Source organism: Orbicella franksi, chromosome 10 (assembly GCF_964199315.1).
Source record: "Orbicella franksi chromosome 10, jaOrbFran1.1, whole genome shotgun sequence".
NCBI classification, from domain to species: domain Eukaryota; kingdom Metazoa; phylum Cnidaria; class Anthozoa; order Scleractinia; family Merulinidae; genus Orbicella; species Orbicella franksi.
Window position 1 is genome coordinate 22,063,688 of NC_138154.1, and position 20,267 is coordinate 22,083,954.

A 20,267-nucleotide genomic window follows, 5' to 3' on the forward strand; every position below is an offset into this window, starting at 1 on the left:
TTTTATAAACAATAATTTTGAATGATTAACGTTGTAGCTTGCGCATGCCCCGAGCCATGAAACCCTCCTTTTAACTTGTCGCATGCAGGACCTTTCCTCCACCAAAAGGGAGAATATACTTCTCTATTCCGATAATAATCTTTCCGACATAATATCGCTGGCAATGTACTTTTCTCGGAATTTCTTGAACTAGTCAACGATAAGATAATTCTCTTAATTTTTCCTTCAAATGTGGCTTCCCATGCTGACTTTCCCTCTTCCCAACTAAAATTCAAGATTGAATTTCTCGGACTGGTCATTAAACCTTTGGTTTTGGGACGCCTTTGTTGCCTTTTGGTGTGCCAACTTCCCATTCTTCGCAGAGTACGTTTTCGCATTTTCTTGCTTTACAATAATTCGTAACGCACGATGGTATTACATAATGTAATGTATTGTCATGAGCACTTGCATGTTGACTATATGTGATCTGAAAATTACTCTCCTCTCTACAAGAGAACTATTACGACCTTCAAAAGAAGACATTGAAAAAAGAGTAAGCCCGCGCTTTGCGAAAAATTGTAAGACTTGGCGATAGTGGCAACTTATAAGATAACTGAGGACGAGTGAAACCATTTTTTTTTTCAGAGTAACAGTTGGGTCAAAATGAATTGAGCGTCACGTAAATTCACGAGTTGATTGTTCATGTTCTCTCTCGTCTTGAAGTAGAATTAAAGAAAGGAAAGGCTTTTTTCCCCTCTGTATTTGAACTTTTCGTTTCCGCAATTTCATCTTGCATGTTCCACTGACCCACTCTCGAATAAGCAACTATTAGTCTTGAGCTAAGACTTTCATAAGTTTTATGTTTTTGTTTCACATAACTCGCAACAGAATCGCAGTATTGTGCTCTTGATGGCTAAGACTACCAATTAAATATGAATGACGTTTCATCCAAAAGTATTCAAAAAAAAGGTACCAAGATATCTACTGAGGAAAGTCACTTTTATTTGAGCTCTACCACTAATTCTTATTTTCACCAGCTTTGAATCTTCCGGCCTCTGCCATCAAGGTTTCTGCCCTGGATGTAATGTCAGTCCATCCAGGGTTAAACCCACCCCCCACCCCTCCCTCCCCGCACACAGTATTAAAATCGCCAGTACCGGTTATACACCTAGGTTGAGAGAGGCACTGTGAAAATCGTTTTCTTTACACAAGATCACTATGTAGAGGTCCCGTCCAGTCTGGAACTCCCCCCGCACGATCCGGAGTCCAGTGCACCTGCCATCCACCTATCATGTTTTGCTAGTTTCCATGATGAAATCGTATGCAGTCTGGACTTTCATTTCAACGGCTAACATCATGCGTGACAAATTACTCCTTAATTTTAGCGCAAAATTTCAGCGTTAAATTACATTTTCACATGTGAAATTACAAAACTGACATGGCAACGTTTGGCGCGAAATTTCTCGATACGATAAACAAGCCAAAAACCCACGATTGTACGGGAAACTTGTCACCCACGAGATTAAGAGGTAATCAAATGGTATACTCATGAAATTAGGAAATAATTTCTCTTACGTTTTGTCAAAACGCGCTTGAAATTATTTCCTAATTTCACTCGTCACCATTTAATTACCAATACTAATACGGAATTTCACGTCTAAAATTGCAAAATTGCCATGGCAACGTTTGGCGGGAAATTTGTTGATACAACAAACAAGTAAAAAACCCACGATTGTGAGCGTAATTTGTTCCACATGATGATATTAAAAGATAGTTAGATGGTATATTCGTGAAATTAAGAAATAATTTCGCTTACGTTTTGTCAAAATTGTAATAATTTCCCTTGCCTAAAGCTCCATGTTTTATCTCTCTCGTACAAAAGTGCTTTGCAGTTATAGTTTTGTCAAGACTGAAGTGTAAAAGTGTAAACAGTTAGGAATTTAAATAAAGTTCTGATATAATTTGCAACTTTTTCAACGCAACATAGGTACAAATAATTGTCAGTTTTAAGTCGCCACCGACAAGAAATCGCGCTAAACAAATTCGCGGATTTATGAAACAAATGTACGCATTCTTAGACTAACTAAACAGAAGAACACATCCAAGGGTGTACCTACACATCAGTTTCCAGTGTCACTGTACTAACTGACTAACTAACAAAATCGTTCTGAAATGATCCCGCTAATTGTCTGCTTCAGTGGAGTGTAATTCTTCGCATTTCCTGCGGATAGAGTGCTTAGTCTAAAAACGTTCCACGCTCCATCAATCTTGGACAGACCGCACATGATAATGGCCTGGGAGTAAGCTGCATTTTGCATCTGGTCGCTGCAGAGCTGCTTGGTGGGCTCTTTGGCTTCGAAGAAACGCAGACTAGGATTTTTGTATTTGGAGATGTTTGGTGAATTCCATGCACTCAGGGTGAAAAACAGCTTGTCAATGTAAGGGGGGAGGCTCTTCAGCTTAACCCTGATGGTATGATGACCAAGGTTCTTGCCGTCATCCATCACGTCGCCGGAATGGTATACTGCACCGGAAAAGCACCGCTGTCGACGGTAATCTGCTATCTTCTGGAATTGGTTACCGCTGTAAATGAGAACCGAGGCGTCCAGATAATCGCGTCCTTGGGTTGGATAGCCCCAAAACAAGTCAAATATAACATGGTCAAAGGAATCCGGAATGGCATAGAGTAGGACAATTAGGTGCAAGGTACTGAAAGGCTGAATGTTGTAGTCTTGCAGCGTTGTGAGTTTTGAGTCTGCGAAACTCTACAAATGAAAACAGAGAGCATTTTGTAGTTACTCTTTTTGGGATTTTTTCTTGTTTAGAACGGGAATCCTGAAAGTGACCTCCCGAATCACTTCAGCCTAGTTTTCTGTAGCGACGCAGGCGCAATTGATTTATGTCAAGTGTAAACAAGCGCTGACGCGGAAAAAAGGACGAGAGTTTCACTAGCACAAAATGTCTCTTTCTGCTTATGCGAGAAGGAAGAGTTTTAACTGAACCCGCCAGCATAAACGATTCCCTTGCGCTTATGTTGTGGTCCGTTTTCACACAGCACAACGCGAGTGCAATATGAGCGCATGCAAAAGGAAACGAAAAATACGCTGCTTGGGCTTGTGCTTGCAATTTTGTTTATGCTTGCCTCAAGAAAAATAACAGACAGAAGGGCTCTTGTTTTTGCTCTTTGTCAGGTTGGGCTTGTGTGTACGTCTGCAATGAAATCCAGGTTGTTTGCTGGCTTTCAGTGTAATAACTGCATGCATGCCTGCAAATATCAAAATGACATTCGTGGTGAGAACACGAATGGTGGCATCTACATGGAATCTATTTTCTTTGTCATTATTGTACTAAGCTTTGGTGAGCTCGGGAATCACTGTAAGTACACTAAGGGAATGACTAAGACGTGGGGTGCCTCTAACTTACTTTTAATTCTTGATCTTTGTACAGAAGTCGCTGTTTTTCAGGTGAAGTACCAAGCCTTTCTTTCACTAAAAGCTTCAAATGTTTCACAGTCATGCCAGGTCGATACTCAAAAACTGTGCTGTCTCCTCCTAACATGAACACCGAGATGGTTGGGTTTACGTCCTCTGGAGCAGCATCTGGTGTCTCAGTCAACAAGTGCGGAGTTTCTGGGAAGAGGCGTTCCAGTGTCTCCATGAATTCTATATACCGCAGGTTGTCAGTGGTAACATTCGTAGAGCACTGTGAACATCTATTTGCATTTTTTACAAAGTGTGTCACACACTGCAAATGAAAAGGAGAAAACAAAACCACATCACTTAATTTCGCTTCATTCTTTTCAAAATTACGCGTTTGTCTGTACAAACAGTTCTCAGATGTCACTTGCTTACTATTCTATTGAGATCACATCCAATACTTGTAGAAAAGTAAAGTTCCAAAAGTGCTTATTTTTTTTAATTCAGGTAAACCTAACTCATTCTTGAAATTTTCGCCGATTCCTACGAAGCGTTGACATTGAAATAGGTGAAAAAATTAAGTTTTATACTTACCGTCATAGGTGGTGAATGCTGCCGCTTTTTCGTTTGTGAAGTGCGCGGTATGATGCGCAAATTCGCCAATCGAATTACGAAACAATAGCAACAAAATTAGAACATTACTTTGCTTTAGGTGAACAGTTCACGAAAGGCTTATGTTTTGCCCCGCTTTTGAACATAAGTAGGCATTCTGAACTGGTGAATTCTTTCCACTGTAGTAAACACTTTCCGTATTTCCGGTGTCAAGCAAGTGTATAGATGACAAGCAAGTTGTATTTCCGCATTATAGTTAATCATCAGCGAGAAAACAGCAATGCAAGACTGATCTGTGATTGTGATCGCTTGAGCTCTGTAGTTTTTGCGCTGTCTTGCATAACCTGAAGACTAGTTCGTCCAAGGGTAACAGAAATGAATGCGAAACATAACAGGAGTAGGCATATATGTCAATCTGGTGATCTGAATAACTAAATAGTGTACTTTCTATAGCGGCAGCTTCTACTACAGTTAACGTTGGTAATGAACTGAACAACCGAAATCTACGTAGATGTAAATTATGTGGCACTATAACTTACCCTTAGACAGTGAAGAGGGGCATGGTTGCACTCATCAGTCAAGGTTATCAAGGGGAACTCTCGTCGTAGCTTCGTCTTCCGGCATTGCTTACAAAACATTTTGAAATTCCTTGTCAATTTGATCACTAGAACCTCAGTGACACATCAGCTGCAAAAACAGTCACACAACAGACCAGAAAGGGTTTGTTGGCGTTCACTATTAATTTGTCATATCATTCACTACTAGAATTACACATTTCTGAACCTGAATCATGATCATGAAATGAAGAAAATAATTCTTCCCTTCGCCAAGCCTGCAGGAGCGAAAATTGGTATTCTACTTACCTAGACCTGCCCTTAGAAAGTTGAGTGATAGCACGTATGTCACCGTAATCACGCCAAACAGATATTCCTTTAACTAATCGAACGCCGCTTCGGTGTACTCGGGTTAAACGTTTTCTTCGGCTTTATGATCATTATTATTGTACATGTAACATACAGTAAAGTAAATTGTACTCCAGCGTTCGGAGGAACCGACTATAAAGAAACAGGACGGGGCAACTTCGCGCTGTAGTTTGTGCAAAAGGTTTCATTTTCTTCATCATAAGACAGTATAGACATAGTAACTTCTGTGTAGGTTTAATGTTTTGGCCGGGGCTCACTGCAAATAAAGATTGCCACCGCATTCGACGAATGCAGGGTATAGAAAAACTTCTAAGATCGCGTTTCTTGGATGGAATTATTGTTAAAGAATTTGAAGCAAACTCACCTTTCCAAGGAGAAATCAAGCGCCCAGAAATGATTTATGTCCACTCGACATGCTTGATGGAGGATTCTCATGCAACGTAACGCTTGAGCGCATTTCTCGGAAAGATTGCATCCCCCCCCCCCCCCCTCTCCAAAACTGACCAGGGAGGAAACGGACCGTTTTGCGAGCAGCATAGCTAAAAGCTATTTGCGCTGATGTGTTCATTCCTGGTCGATCTTAGCTAAAAGAAAAGTTGTAGAAAAACCTATCAGTGAAAAATAACGGTGACGATATCTATAAGTGATAGAATCTACAAATAAGTGTATCTCGATTATTAACCAGAGAAACAGGTGCTTTGTCATATTCCCCTCCCTACCCCACTTAACTTTTAATATAGCCCTCCGGAAATTTTAAGTATGGAAATTTAATGCATCCTTTTGTCTTTCCATTTTTTTATTTCGTGGAAAACGAAACTAGGAGTGCCGTGTATGATTTCATGCAGGCAATCGTTTCCTTGTGCAGTTTTGATTCGTGAACGTCGATCATCCTTCCACTACGATGGCAGACTTAGTAATCCAAAAAGAGGCTTGCTTCTATGGTGATCTGTTGGCATTTTAATCGTCCATCAAGTCTGATCGAGGTGAGGGCAAGTTTTAAAGTTATTTGTAGTCTATTCAGTTTGCGAGTGATCAGTGGCAAGCCAGAACGTTGTTACGTTGTTGTGCCACTGATTTAATTTACCTTGGTAAAACTTTATTTAACTGGTAATTTGAATTCCGAGTCTGTGCCTTTGTTATCTCAAAGTTGCACTGGTTTATATATTCTTTTTCTAGAATAATGGTTCCGCAGTTCCGAGCGCTTTTATGATCATCATACAAGATGCCTCCATTTTATAATACGCCTTTATTTAAATATAGCTTAACGATTTGGAAGAATTTCTCTAATCCGAAGACAGTCACTAACTTTGTGTTGAGAAATGGATTTGAAAATATTTGAAGACTGATCATAGATCACAGTCAAGTATGCACTGAGATCGAGCGACGGCCCAGAGCTAGCATTCTACAATTCGAACTCACAACTGGATGGCACCCAACCGAAAAAAAACGATGTGGATGGCGTTTTTACTATAAAGGCATGCAGTGCAAACTATAAGGCCTGTCACCATTAGCAATCGCTTTCATATTCAGTCGCAAAAATGTCGGCTTGGCTTCACGCTGCATAACTATGATCAAACCCTCATCATACCTAAACTTGTTGTAACAAAACACCAAGATGTTTGCGGCAGAGGTTACAGCGTGGAGGTATTTTGCTGAACGCCGAACGCCATATGCACTGTTTGCTGGCGGTTAGTTTCACTCATGTTTGCTTGCGGTTTGCTTTTATTTTGTTGGAAAGTACAGCATTTAATATATTACATTTGTCCCTTTCTAACAAATAAAAGCTAGCCGCAAGCAAACATGAGAGAAACTGCTAACCGCGAGCAAACATTGCATTCGGCGTTCTGCAAAATACCCTTCCGGAAATGTGTGATCTTAAAATTTCCGAGACGTGACTTGGGTGTGCAAGTAAAACATCATCGAAAAAAAAAGTTCACTAAATAGGACATAGGCAGTATTTTAATTGTTTCGAGTGCAGTCATTTGTCATGGGATCTTTCCAAGGATGAGTAAGCTTGATTATCTCAAATACCTTACTATATAAGGTAAAGATACTGAACTAAGAGTGTTTTCGTAGAATCACCATGTTAACGCTTTATAGAGAATAAATACCAATTTTTCATGCTTGGTTTTAACGTTTTTTGCACAGGTACGCTTTGTCTTAGTGTTCAGGAACAAAATGAATATGGATATTGCAGGGCATTATCTTGTCACTTATCGACACTGTATTAAAGCACAAACCGGGTCACAATCGCTTAATGACGTTCAAGAAAGTCGCAAATGTTTCCGGTTTATCACTGTCGTTCCATGGAGTGAATCGGATAATAAATTGATCTCTGCGGCGTCTAAGTGTATGCAAAAGAAGACGATGATCTAGATCAATGTGTCACCTTGCTTTGTGTATGCTAGACTCGACGCAACGAAACGAGAGACCGAGACGAAACTCAGTCCCGCACAAAATCTATGGGACGAAACTAGCGAAACGAAACCACCGAAGTGAGCGGAACGGAACGAAGTCATATCTGAAGCAAAGGAATATCCGTTCGATCATTCGTCACCATTGATAAGTAATTCAACCAAATTGTACATTTTTTAATTAGAGTTTTTGAAAAGGGCTATTATTATTTTTCGGCGTAAGAATATTATACTGGTGAGAACTGCTATCGATAATTTTCATTCTTTCCTCTCAAAACAGAAGGGGACGTTGACAAAACGTTTGGATATGCTCTTAGTAATGAAGGTGATAGCTTCCCTCCACCTTTTTCAAATCCCTTGCAAAAAGCCTTGAAAAAATAGATATAAAGTTCGCGAGGGCATGGGGAGGGATAAAATAGCCTGGGCACGAGTTTCCATACCCAAAACGAATGCGATAGCGGAGTGTTTGGACATAGTGAAGCTTACTTCGCAAATCAGAGAGGATTAGCAAAACTGTTTTCCTGGCAGTTTTTTTGGCGCCTTTCTATTGAGAAGTGGACAAATGTTTCATGGGCTGTCGGCAAGAGAACATTTATGGCTATGTTTCCTTGCAAGTTGAGTGATCTCCCAGGTGATCTCCAGGTGATCTATCAAAGGTATTATGGGTAACATAAGTAACTTTGTTATCGTTCTGAACAAGCTTAAGGTGGCCGGCAACTATGGTTGGCCATTCGTTTCAAAATTACGACTGGATATACGTGGGTTTTTCTGCCGCGTATACTTGTTTACATACGTTACGTATGGGCTTTAAGCTCATATATACGACCATTTAGATCGCGTATATACGCGTTTTTAAAGGGCCACATATTTGCGTAAATTCAAGCGCGGGGATATGCGAAATAAATGCCCAAATATACGCGTCCTATAAGGACCCATATATACGCGTGCTAAAATGCGCGTATATGCGGGTCTCGTAAATCACGTTGTATATGCCAGCACGAAATGTGCCTTTTAAGAGAATGGCTGTTCGTGTATGATACCAATGAAAATTACTTTAACTAGAAATCGTCAATATGGTGGCAGTGGTGAAATGCCTTGTGTTGGTTTATCTGCTATTTAATGTTTGTTACTGCAGCTCCCCCAGTGACTGAACTTCTAGAAACAGTTATGCGTCTTTTGAATGACTGTTCAAGATTTTATCCTCACAGTAATTGTAACATGGCAGAGAATTTGATCGTTCGTCGTGAAGTTGCTTAGGATTCTGTTCACCGTTTAGGACAGAGGTGCCCAAGCGAATGCTGAGAGAATTCTGCCTCTTGAATTGCTGGTGAGACAAATTCAATACTTACTACATAGACGGGAAATGTTTGCAGCTCAGTTTTGAACTTGAGTAATCTCAAACTACACAAAGCATAAGCAGTGGAAAACATTTTTATAGAGAAAAAATCCCGGCTTAGTCCTGGGTTAGCGTTAACCGGCTTTCGAACAACCCGGCCATGATGATTCGAGAAATAAGACTAAAGTGGGTTTTCCAATTCTGGTATCAGTATCATGCTGGGTCATTTGCGAAGTAGAAATACCTATGTTCAGCGTCAGCGTGTAAGGAAAGTTTTTTTCAAACTGACCCAACAGGGTCTGATTTGAGGTGGTTCAATACCATCACAAGGCATGTTGACAGCGTCAGGGGACCTAATTCCCTCTGGCACATTGATGGACTACACTGCCTTATCAGTTGGAGGTTCGTAGTACTTGGTGGTTTTGACAGGGCTTTAGACTTTAAGTTGTGCAACAAACAATTCTGCTGCGACTGGGCTCGCTCTATTCTTAGCTGCTGTGCAAAGTTATGGATTGCCCTCTAGAGTGTGTTCAGACGAAGGGGATGAAAATTTAGAGGTAGGAAGAGCTATGCCATGGCACAGGGGATTTAATAGGGGAAGCAAAATTGCTTGGTTGTTTGTACACAACCAGTGAATTGAGCTTCTCTGGAGAGAAGTCTTTATTTAAGTTGGTCAGTTCTACTACACTCTGTTCTATTAGATGGAAGAAAATGGCATCCTGGAATCGACCAGCATAATCAATCTGTTCTGTTTGTATTACATATTTCTTTCCAGAATTAACAACCAGTTAAACCTCCTAGTTGAGGCATGGAATAACCATGCTGTACGCACAAACAATATGGGTGAACGCAGTGATTTAACAAGATATATGTAATACTGGAAATACTAGGTGTCAGGGATGCATTTGATGATAACACCCAACCAGATGAATTATCTGGTGAAGACCCAATAGGACTTACACTAAAATCACATTCTGTTTCCTAAAATTTCCCTTGAGGTATCGATATATCATAGGCTGGAGGACCCATTCTTCCATTAGAAGCTGATACAGTTGGCAAAGCCCTAATGGAATACACTGAGGTGCATGAAACTGCTCTTAATGCAAACATTTCCCATCTAAGTAGTAAATATTGCATTTGTCTCACCAGCGATTCTAGAGGCCCTATCTTCTCAGCATTTGCCTTGGTACCTCTGTCCAATGAGTCAACTAAAGGATTAGCCTGCGTAGCTTGGCGGTTTAGCAATTTTTTACGTAATTTGAGCGCGAGCACACAAAGCGACAAAACTGCGAAAACCAGCAAGAATCCCCCAGGCTCCTCCTCCTTAAATTATGTACCTGCCAACTATTATATGACCACTTAATTGATGAAAAACCGTCTAATTACATTTTATCTCTGGTATCTGAGCAACATAACTACACTACTCGTAGTGCATCCTCACAACACTTAAATCCCGGTTTCACCAGAATAAATATAAGGAAATTTTGCCCCACTGTTATTGGATGTTACTATTGGAATGACCTTCCTTTATCTATACGTAACTTAGCAACTAGAAAACGTTTTAAAACAGCACTGAGAGCACTATCTGCCTTATGTACTCTTAAAAGAGGCCATAACATGCCTGTACAAGCAGTTGAAGTCGCTGCAAATGAGTTGAACGAGCCAAACAAGGCTAAATTAGAGCTTAAATTGATCATTTGATTCGCAGCACTAATTTAGACGTGCTTAATGTGGGAGGCGCGGTGGCCTCATGGTTAGTGCGCTCGTCTCCGGATCGAGCGGTCCGGGTTCGAGCCCTGGGTGGGGACATTGTGTTGTGTTCTTGGGCAAGACACTTTACTCTCACAGTGCCTCTCTCCACCCAGGTGTATGAATGGGTACTGGCGAACTTAATGCTGGGGGTAACCCTGCGATGGACTAGCATCCCATCCAGGGGGGAGTAGAAATACTCCTAGTCGCTTCATGCTACAGAAACTGGGATAAGCTCGGGCCTGATGGGCCACTTGACTTGCATGCAGACTTTACCTACCTTTACCTTATGTGACTTCACCTAAATGACCTCACTATGTCTTTACTGTGGGTTAAACTAGCCAATCATGGCAACAAGAGCATGGTTAGCAGTCTAATCGGTTATTTACTTCTATATTTCAGCAAAAAAGTAGCCCTTATGTGACATTTAATTTCAATATCTGTCTGGACTAGCAAAAACATAGCCACAGAATTTGACGTGTCACTGATAATCTTGGTACAATTCTGTCCTAGAGCTAGCTTTCCACAAGGCTTTTTGTATCTCAAATAAAAGGAAATAACTCTCCTGTATGCTTTTTGAGGCCAGGAAGACCAATTTCACCATCTTTTCGTTGAATCATGAATTGCACAATTTAACTAAGAGTGCTTTTAACATGAAATTGGACTCTAAATCAACACGAACGTTCAGATATCAAAACCGCGGAAGAGAGCTGATCTATAGCTTTCTAAAACCTGCATTGTCCTACATGTAAATGGACTGAACAATAGCTTGCTACAGCGAGAATCGATTGAACTTCAAACAAACTAGGACATAATTATGAGGTAACGAACACTCAACATGTTGTCGTTACGTCAATTATTGCCCGGAAGCCACGCAAATAAGTTTCTTCTGTGCTAGCAAATCACAGACAGTTCTGATAGTTAGCTAGGTAGAGAATGCCTAAAATTTATAAAACAAGGAAATTCTACTCACGATCAGTGCTTGACCTCATGTTCTTCACTCTGCTCGTGGCCATGTTTTGCTCGTAAATAGCAATGTCCCAGATGTACTTCAATTTTGTCGAGCACGGAATGCCATATCCAGACTTAAACAGATTTTTTTTTTTTAAGTCTTAAGTGACATCAAAGTTCAGAGCAAATAACGCTAACAGCAGCTAGAAATGTCTAGTCCATTGCACGTCTAAGCCCTAAATTGATGTGGCTAAAGCTTTTTGCTACCTAAGGGACCGTTCATTTTTTATCAGGTAGGGGGGGCTGGTGGGATTTTGGGGGAGACCATGCGAAAAAAAATGGCTTTCGAGGGGGAGCCATCCCAAAAAAATAAGGGAAAAGGGGGGGTCATGTGAAATATTTTAGTAAAACTTTAAAATGGCATAATGTTTGAATGTCAAAAAAATTGCTATAGAATAAACATAGAAGGCAGGATACAAATTTATTACAAACTTTCCTTCTGCTTTAAAAAAACGTTTGATGACAAAAAGCATTTGTAGCTACTGAAAAGAAGTATTTAACACTGTTATTTTCGAACGCATTTTCACTGGCACTCATCCTCATCTTTGCTGTCGTCGAGTTCTTCATCACCGCTTGTGCTGCTATGGGAGTCTCTTTCACCGATGCTGCAAGAAGCACCAATGCTTTCCGTCAGAGTGTACTCTTCAGGGTACATGAAGCTGTAAACATAATCTCTGACTTCCTGCTCAAGGTTGGTGGTGATTCTGCTTCTTGCAGCATTGGTGAAATAATTCCCCTCCAAGAGCTGTGCGATGTATGGCCCATCTCTTCTAAATAACGATGTGGCAACATCCTCAACTTTAATACACTCTTCCGGGACGGCCGTTCTAGGAGGGTACACAAGGCATTGTGGAAGATCATTTCCTAGCGGGTTTCCAACACAGATTCCATAAACTCGTTGGACGTTGTTTTCAGTCCGCTTCCTCTTTCTTTCATTTGACTTTCTGCGGTTTTCTTTTTTCCTTCTCCTTTTGTTGATGTGCTGTTTGAGTATGCCCTTGAATATGCTGTTATAATTGCTCTTATTTTCTAGTGCTTCCATGTCCTGCGTGACCTTCGTCAACTTAGCTTCTATACATTTGATCTGTTTTACATTAAAACTGTGGGCATTCATCAATTCAGATGAGGGAGATGCCAATGAGAGGCCAAATGCCACACGCTCAGGGCGAGCCATAACTAGGAGATCCGAAATTGACGTCTCTTTCTTTTGATTTGTTTTTCAAACAACAGTTCTCTGTAGTATAGGGATTGTAAATATTGTCTTCACAGTGAGCACAAAACGTGAAGTAGGGGGATAATAGAGAAATATTAAAAAAGTTGAAATCTAAATATTGTTTGTTCAATTTGTTTTTGGGGGGTCATCCCAAAAAATGACCGCTATAAGGGGGGGCCACGTGAAAAAATTGGTAAGCTGAGGGGGGGTCATGCGATTTTTAAATGGTGCTTCCCAAATCCCACCAGCCCCCCCTCCCTCATAAAAAATGAATGGTCCCTAAAGCAAGCACAACATTATCGCCACAGTGCTAACGGCCTACTATTACTGGGCTAAATGACGTCCTGCTTTAGTACATCTCAGGGCCCTTTCATGTACGATAATGGATGACGCTAGCAAATCGTTAGACTTGCACCTTCATTGACTTGATGATGTCCTCAGGCAGACTTTCTTTAGACAGCAGTTATAGAATGCTGATCGGTTGGCTCCTTCTCAGACACTGCGCGAACTGTAATTCAGACGAGTGTAGCCTGGGCTAAACTTAACACCGATTGAAAAGGGGAGGGGGTTGTAGCGATGAATAATGAAAAAATAGATAAATAAATGAAAAATGCAACAAAAAGTCCTCTACATTTTATGCTAGGTAAACTTTACAAGCTGCTGCCCTAAGGAAAGCAAAAAAAAAATTAAGTAATGAAAAAAATAAAAAAATAAAAAATAAATAAATAAATAAATAAATAAGAACCGCTTGATTTCATTAACACTGTTTTCATAAATCCAGACATATATATGGCTTAACAAATTGAAATAAGACAAATCCATTACATCACATTAATGTATGGTCAACAATGTTAATTAAAAAAAAATAGCAAAGAAATCATTGTCTAAATCTCCAAATATAATAAGCTTACTTTTCAAACAATGTGATTATGATTTCTAAGTACAGTAAACAAATGCAAATCAACTCTAATATGGTAAATTATTTCACTTTTGAATATCTAATTTGGACAAAGAGAAAAGGTCACAGTTCATATTCAAACTGAGGCAAAAAAGCATACTTACTCAAAAGGGTAAAAATATATTCTGCAAATCAATGGCTTTACAGTCAATAAATCGATCGTTGAATGACCTCTTCCATGACTTACATTGTACATTTGTAAACAAGTAATTCCACTTATTCCATCCAAATGTAACGCAATGAAATATATTACCCTCTTGTTTTCGAAAGTCGTTAGAAGGCGTCCGTGATTTATATTGTTTTCAAATTCAAGCGGTACTGCCTTTGAATTTGTGGTCACCGATGGAGACATTTTAAACTTCTGATGGTTCAAAACAATGAATATTGGCTTTTAAAAGTACAATGGCTCCTGTAGAACCTGCACTGGCCAGATGCCAAGTCTGTCCTAGCTTTCGCGAGGAAGTTTACCCTCGTTGTGTCAATTTGTCGACTTGCATGAACACCTGAAACTGAAACATAAATTGCAAATGGGTTTCATTATTTGTACTTAATTATGAAGCTACATTTTCGACACATAAAAGAAATGATAAGATGCAGAACTCAAGACCAAGCTCAAAATGAATCAAAGGCTCTGTGAGCCAACTCGTGAATTTGCTAATTCGATGTAATTTAAATATTGTCAATAGAAAATGATGTTTGATTTCCATACTAGGGTATGAACCGTTCTAAGAAGTGTTGGACTGGTAAATGGACATTTTGAGGAATATAATGTGAAATTCAATTAGGCCTCAAAGACAGAAAATATGGGCTGAGTGGGAGTTAGTGTAACACAATCACTGTTCCAGATTTTACTTTAAAGGTTTGTGGAAAGAAAGTTCAAAAGGGTGCTGTTTAGCTCCAAGGTAGCGGGAATGACTTAGAGCCAATGTTGCGCATAACCTGGGTGGGGTACTCCGGAGTAAAAAGGTTGGGGATTTGAATTAAACTCCTAAATGAGACCAATCTGGCTGTGGCGTAAACTTTATTTGACTGCAAAGAATTACCTTTAAAAATGGGCTACAATGACAGTGTTTCTCTTTATATAATTAATTTTTTGTGTGCAACCCCAGAAGGTACTGATGACTAAAATTAGTGGCACCCTAAGTGAGATTTGCACCCTTGTTAAGTGAGAAAAACATCATTACCCTTTTCACAAGGGAGTACCCCTCCAACAGGGTGTGGGAAAACAGTGAGTAAGTAAGTTAAGAGTGGCGAACGTTTTGATAATTTATTTTTCAAGGACTTCCGATCAGCCAAAGACTTGTGACTACTTACTGAAAATTTCAAACTATTCTAAAGGACTTCCAAATATTTCATAAAAGATTAATGTACCTTTAGGAGCTTGTGAGAATTGCACTGTGAAGGAGTGTTGATTGTAAAATTATACAGTGTAGGTGATAATCAGCTGCAAGTGACTCACCCAGATTTGAGTGTAATTAAGGAATTGCACAGATAAATATGAGATGTATATTTTTATTTGGTTCTAAGAAAATATGTCTGCCAGTAAAACTGGTTGTTTACAAATGGAAACTCAAGACATTATGTATTAAATTAGTTCACAAGGAATAACTAGGATTGGATTGGTCCTAAATGACATGTAGTCGTGTCTAGAATTCCATCCTAACAAACAGAAACTGGTCCACTGCAATGCTGCACCTTTAAGTAGCTTGCAACTGAGGCTAATGCTAATAATAATGTTGCTTTCGTCTGCGGGGCTAGCTGTCGCTAAAGTATAGTATAAGGTAATAGAAAAAATCTAATTATCTAAAGTATTTCCATAGGACTAGTGTTAATATAGTTCAACTGATGTTATGTTAATGTGTACCACTTCATGTTGAATGAAATACTTACTTGTCACCTGGACAACGAAGCTGCAGTTTGCAGTGTTACCGCTCTTATCCGTCGCCGTGTAGGATATCTCATACAACCCGACTGTAAGATTGACGGGGGGTCGAACTGGAGGATACGTCATAACGGTAGTTCCCGAGTAATCAGTAGCTACTGGATCACTCCATGACACTACAGCACTGTCGTCACATGAATCAGTGTAAAATACCATTTGACTGGGGCATGTGCCATGAAACGTCGGGGGAGAAAGATCTGAAGAAACAGTAAACAATGGATTGACGGTTAATTTAAAAAAACAAACATGGTGCCTATGAGAAATGATCTTAAAACCACGATTTCTTAGAAATAAAGCTGTGCAAGTTGACCGAAGTTCCAACAGAATTCCAAACTAGGGCTTTTGCGATGCCGTTGCAAACGCCCCGTAAATGCAAAGCACATCTCCTCTTTCCTTTTTTGATTACTATAGATCATGACCTCAGAAAAACCAACAGGAACTGAAGTACTGAAGTGGAAGAGACTGTTACCTTTACATATTGTATTGTTTTCCCCAGTCCAATTTCCACCGTTGGCACACACTCGAGTTGACGTCCCCTCCAGAGTATAACCATCCTGGCACGTAAAGATGCATTCCTGACTAAACCCACTCTTAGTGAGGCATGAGGCTGGCGACAGGGCGCCGAACGGTGGAGGAACAAGTGCATCGCATTCAATAGCTGAAACAAGTCTTGTTAGTACAGTCTTTCAGCAGTCTTTAGAATAAATTCAGTAAAGGCAGATGGCGCGTCAAATCTAGCTATAAGCTGTTACCACTAAGAGAGAGTTTGTGGGAACAGAATGGCGGCACTCATTTCAAGAACTTTGTTATTGTAATAATCTAGCCACTTTTTTTCAGGAAGAATTAGTTGTTTAACAGACCGTGATCATAATAAAAGATCCCACAACTATCAAAGCCCTAGTTATTGTACGAACTGTGTCTTCAGCCTCGACCGAAAACATTTCTTAAATCGATTCAAATATCACAGAACCTTGTCCTGTAATCACTTCATATCTACCTTTACATGTAGAAGTTTGTCCACTCCAAGTTGCGTTCTCCATACAGTACCTCACTGAAGAACCAGTAAGATAGTAGCCAATATTACAAAAGAAACTGCATCGTACACCGTAAAACTCTGCAATGTGGTTTGAACAACCAGTTTTGCCACCGTTTAGCGGAGAGGGAAGAGACTGACATCTAATAACTAAAAAGATAAGGCAAAATGTTGGCTCTTAAATTACATCAATATGTCATAACTTAGTAATTAATTGAAGTCTTCATCAGCTATACAGTGCTCAATAGCTAAAAGGTCAAGTCTACATACGAGCCAAGTGGCCCATCAGGCCGGCGCTTATCTCTGGTTTCTGTACCATAGGAGTATTTCTAGGAGTACAACTAGGAGTATTTGTACTCTCCCTGGATGGGACGCTAGTCCATCGCAAGGTTACCCCCAAGTATTTATACACCTGGGTAGAAAGAGACACTGTGAAAGTAAAGTTTCTTGCCCAAGAACATAACACAATGTCCCCGGCCAGGGCTTAAAAACGAACCGCTTGATGTGGAAGCTAGGGCACTAACCATAAGCCCAACGCGCTTCCAATAGGGCACTAACCATAAGCTCACTGTGCCTCCAATAGATAAACTAGAGCTATAAAAACGTAGATTTGCAGAGTTGGATTAAAACGTTTAATTTCCTCTGAGAGTTTCATGCTTCTCACGAGACAATCATTAGGCAACTGCCAATAACAACTAATGCGTCCAAAGATACTGAAAATGTGGAACAATGCATTCTAAGTGTGACATCAGGGGCGGGATATGACATAATGTAATTGTATGAATCTGCTAATTAATGGCAGGTTTTCAACAGACATTTTCTGGAATGTCTGCTGCTCGGTGTCAGTTCATATATAAGCTAACATGACTGGAAACGACACTCTATGTAATTTCGAAACGATAAATTTCCTGGCGATTAATTGTGACGTGTTCTCCTCTCATCCTCAATTTATTGAGGAAATTTTACTTTACCTTCGCAAGATGGCAAAAGATGGCTCCAAGAACCTGGAGGTCTATTTCCATGGGCAATGCACCTGGTGACTGATGAACCATTCAAGCGATAGCCAATCGCACAAGAAAAAAGGCACTCGGCTCCATTATGGTTGCCACAACTACCCATGCGCAGAGGACCTCCAGACTGGACAGTCAGCGAAGGACAATAAATCACTGTTTACGGTAATGAAAAGTAAATCAGATCAACATCACCTCAGAATGTGGATGAATCATGCTGCGTTAGGCCCTCCTGCCTTCGAGCTAGACTTTTATGTGGCAATTATCCTTTTACTGTACATATTACTGTAGGTTGCACTTAACTGTGTTTTGACTTTTTTTTTAATTACACTGACCCACTTACCCACAACTTTAATAGTAATACTGCAGAGCTTTTTGTTTCCCGACATGTCAGTTGCTGTATAGATAACCACGTGAGTGCCTTCTGCCATCCTGTGTGGTGGATCCATGAAATTTGAAGTGACTTTAGGTGGAATTCCAGAGTTGTCAGTGGCAACAGGGACTGTCCAGGTCACAACAGCTGAAAACTGCCCGCTTTCAGTGTGTACTAGAAGCGATTCCATGGGGCATGAGTCACCGAACGAGGGGGGAAGTTCATCTGAAAAATTTTGTCTGACTGTTAGTTCCATGGAAATTTTAGTCCTCGAGCGTCTGAAGGTTTCGAGCGGTTTTCGTTCGACTGACGTAGACTTCAAACTAGACCAAATAAAATAGACAATCACAGCAAACATGGATAACACAATGAATTAGTCAGAACACCAAGGAAAAACAGACTATTGGCATCACGCGCAGGAAAACGCATGTTATCAAGTCGTGAGTGGCTTTGCATCTGTATTGGTTGAATATAGCTAATTTAGGACCAATTAGAGTGCGCAGCGAGGCAAAACGAAAAACAACTCCAGATTAGTTCCGACACTCAACTGAAAACTGCTCTATGGTGCTCTAAAGCTGTTCTAAAGTATATGCGTTATTCCGACATGGGCATACATTCCCTGAAAACGAATTCTTAAAGTTTACGGGACACACATCATAGATGAAGAAAACTTCTGAAAATATTAAAACGAAGTACCTCTCGATCGTCTGTTGCGAGCTGCTAATGATGACCCGCTATGATGGATCTGATTGGAAATCTATGTTAATATAACTGTAACCGATACAATAGCCAATTTTCGTTATATGAACATTGCCACTCGGCTGCGAAGTGTAGAGGAAATAAAACAAGAAAACAATACATCTATTTATCCTTTAACCTATGTTAATGCTCTTATTTTATTTTCCAAAGCCTCGGAGCTAAGTTAGACGTTTAATAATAATGAACTATTTTTCGCCTTCTGGTCATAAAAATGCGTTCACCTTTACATTTGATAGGGCTTCCATTCCAGTTACCGGACTGAGAACATGTTCGAGTGACATTTCCACTGTTACTGGCATATCCATACTGACATCCAAATACACAATTTGCTCCATATAAATTGCCACAGGAGGGAGACAGGAGTACAGCGTTTGATGGCACGCTTAAATGCGGACATCTTATAGCTACATTCGGTAAATAAGGCATACATTTTTATTATCAAAATACATTCTTGACCTCGGATAATAAATATATTCCTACAGGGTAGCTTTCAGTCCTTACTTTGGTGTCTTTAATTCAGGGAACTTGCTCAATTTCTTAGCTCAGTTTCTTTTCAACACAATTTTGTAGATCTTGATGATCACAGCTGCGGAGCTTACTATTTAAGGGTATAAAACCACCTTTAGATTAAGTGTTAAATAAAGCTTTACTTTTCAGGAGGTGGGGAGAGACAAAACAACTTGAGATTGATAGGTCTTAGCTATGGGTATCTATTACGAGGATGGCCTTTCATCATAATTGACGGAAGGTTACCTTTTGCTCATGGAGGTTAAAAAATCAATAAAAGTCACTGCTATAAATATTTGTGATGGCTGATGGTTTTATTGAGCACTCAGTTTCATCACTGGTCGTGCAAAGGTCCCTTAATGACAATGGTACCGAGGAAGCCTTTAAAATACCTCGACATGAAAAGTCTTCTCCACTCCAGCTACTATTCCTTAAACATATCCTCACTTCGGAGCCTGAAGCGATATATCCAACAGAGCAGGAGAACCGGCAGGTCGTCAGGTAATCCCCTTTTGTATTCCCTTCACATCCTTGTAGGATGCCATTGGGTGGCGCTGATAGTGATGGACACTTGACAGCTGTACCAAAAAAACGGAAATAACATATTCTTAATGGCTAACTACTTTTTTGCTCTGATATCTGTGATCTTGGAAATCGACCCTTAAATTAAGGTCATTTTAGAAATAAATAAACCCTTGCTATAGCAGCAGAACTGAAATGAAGAATAAATTATTTGAAACATTTGAGAGGTTGTCTCTTTAAGATCATGCTCATAGTCCTTTTGTTTCATAAGTTCCTTGAAAGTTGGCATGTACCTTAAACTTACACTCGATTGGTCAGTTTCAAAACACATTTTATTTAGCTACAGAAAATTTTTCCTTGCTATATAAGGGAGTTTACTGGGGTGCAAATTCGAAAACTTTGATTGGCTATTTATTTTCTTCCCTTCCCATTTGATTGAGAATTTTATCCTCGCCTTGGATGGTGATCTTCATAAAACTCAAATCAAACAAAAGAAATTTAGAAGACCAT

At 39.9% G+C, this 20,267-nt stretch overlaps 3 protein-coding genes across 8 annotated transcripts in view; 1 reads left to right on the plus strand and 2 right to left on the minus strand.

The window, feature by feature from the left end:
- Nucleotides 1–371: 371 nt before the first annotated feature.
- On the minus strand, nt 372–5,517 carry LOC145500750 (uncharacterized). 2 transcript variants are annotated; one of them, XM_081480272.1, is made up of 4 exons: nt 5,295–5,517; nt 4,547–4,694; nt 3,403–3,723; nt 372–2,744 (listed from the first exon to the last, which is right to left on the minus strand). In XM_081480272.1, the coding sequence occupies exons 2-4, from the start codon at nt 4,643–4,645 to the stop codon at nt 2,133–2,135; spliced, it is 1,032 nt and encodes a 343-aa protein (XP_081336398.1). In that variant the 5' UTR covers nt 4,646–4,694; nt 5,295–5,517; the 3' UTR covers nt 372–2,132. The 2 variants fall into 2 exon arrangements, with proteins under 2 accessions (XP_081336398.1, XP_081336397.1); XM_081480271.1 differs by having other exon boundaries at nt 4,547–5,517.
- Nucleotides 5,518–5,722: 205 nt separating this feature from the next.
- The window catches only part of LOC145500186 (uncharacterized), a 154,304-nt gene continuing 139,759 nt past the window's right edge, over nt 5,723–20,267 (plus strand). For all 3 annotated transcript variants that reach the window (XM_081479667.1, XM_081479669.1, XM_081479670.1), the window contains exon 1: nt 5,723–5,913. The gene's annotated coding sequence lies outside the window, so the exon portion shown is untranslated. The remainder of the gene's footprint in view (nt 5,914–20,267) is intronic.
- LOC145500194 (low-density lipoprotein receptor-related protein 5-like) overlaps nt 15,346–20,267 on the minus strand; it is a 32,493-nt gene continuing 27,571 nt past the window's right edge. For all 3 annotated transcript variants that reach the window (XM_081479710.1, XM_081479711.1, XM_081479709.1), the window contains exons 10-16: nt 19,628–19,813; nt 18,950–19,132; nt 17,940–18,194; nt 17,558–17,752; nt 16,551–16,736; nt 16,023–16,211; nt 15,346–15,750 (exon numbers count right to left, since the gene is read on the minus strand). In XM_081479710.1, coding sequence (XP_081335836.1) covers nt 15,440–15,750; nt 16,023–16,211; nt 16,551–16,736; nt 17,558–17,752; nt 17,940–18,194; nt 18,950–19,132; nt 19,628–19,813 — 1,505 coding nt within the window. In that variant the 3' untranslated portion in view covers nt 15,346–15,439. The remainder of the gene's footprint in view (nt 15,751–16,022; nt 16,212–16,550; nt 16,737–17,557; nt 17,753–17,939; nt 18,195–18,949; nt 19,133–19,627; nt 19,814–20,267) is intronic.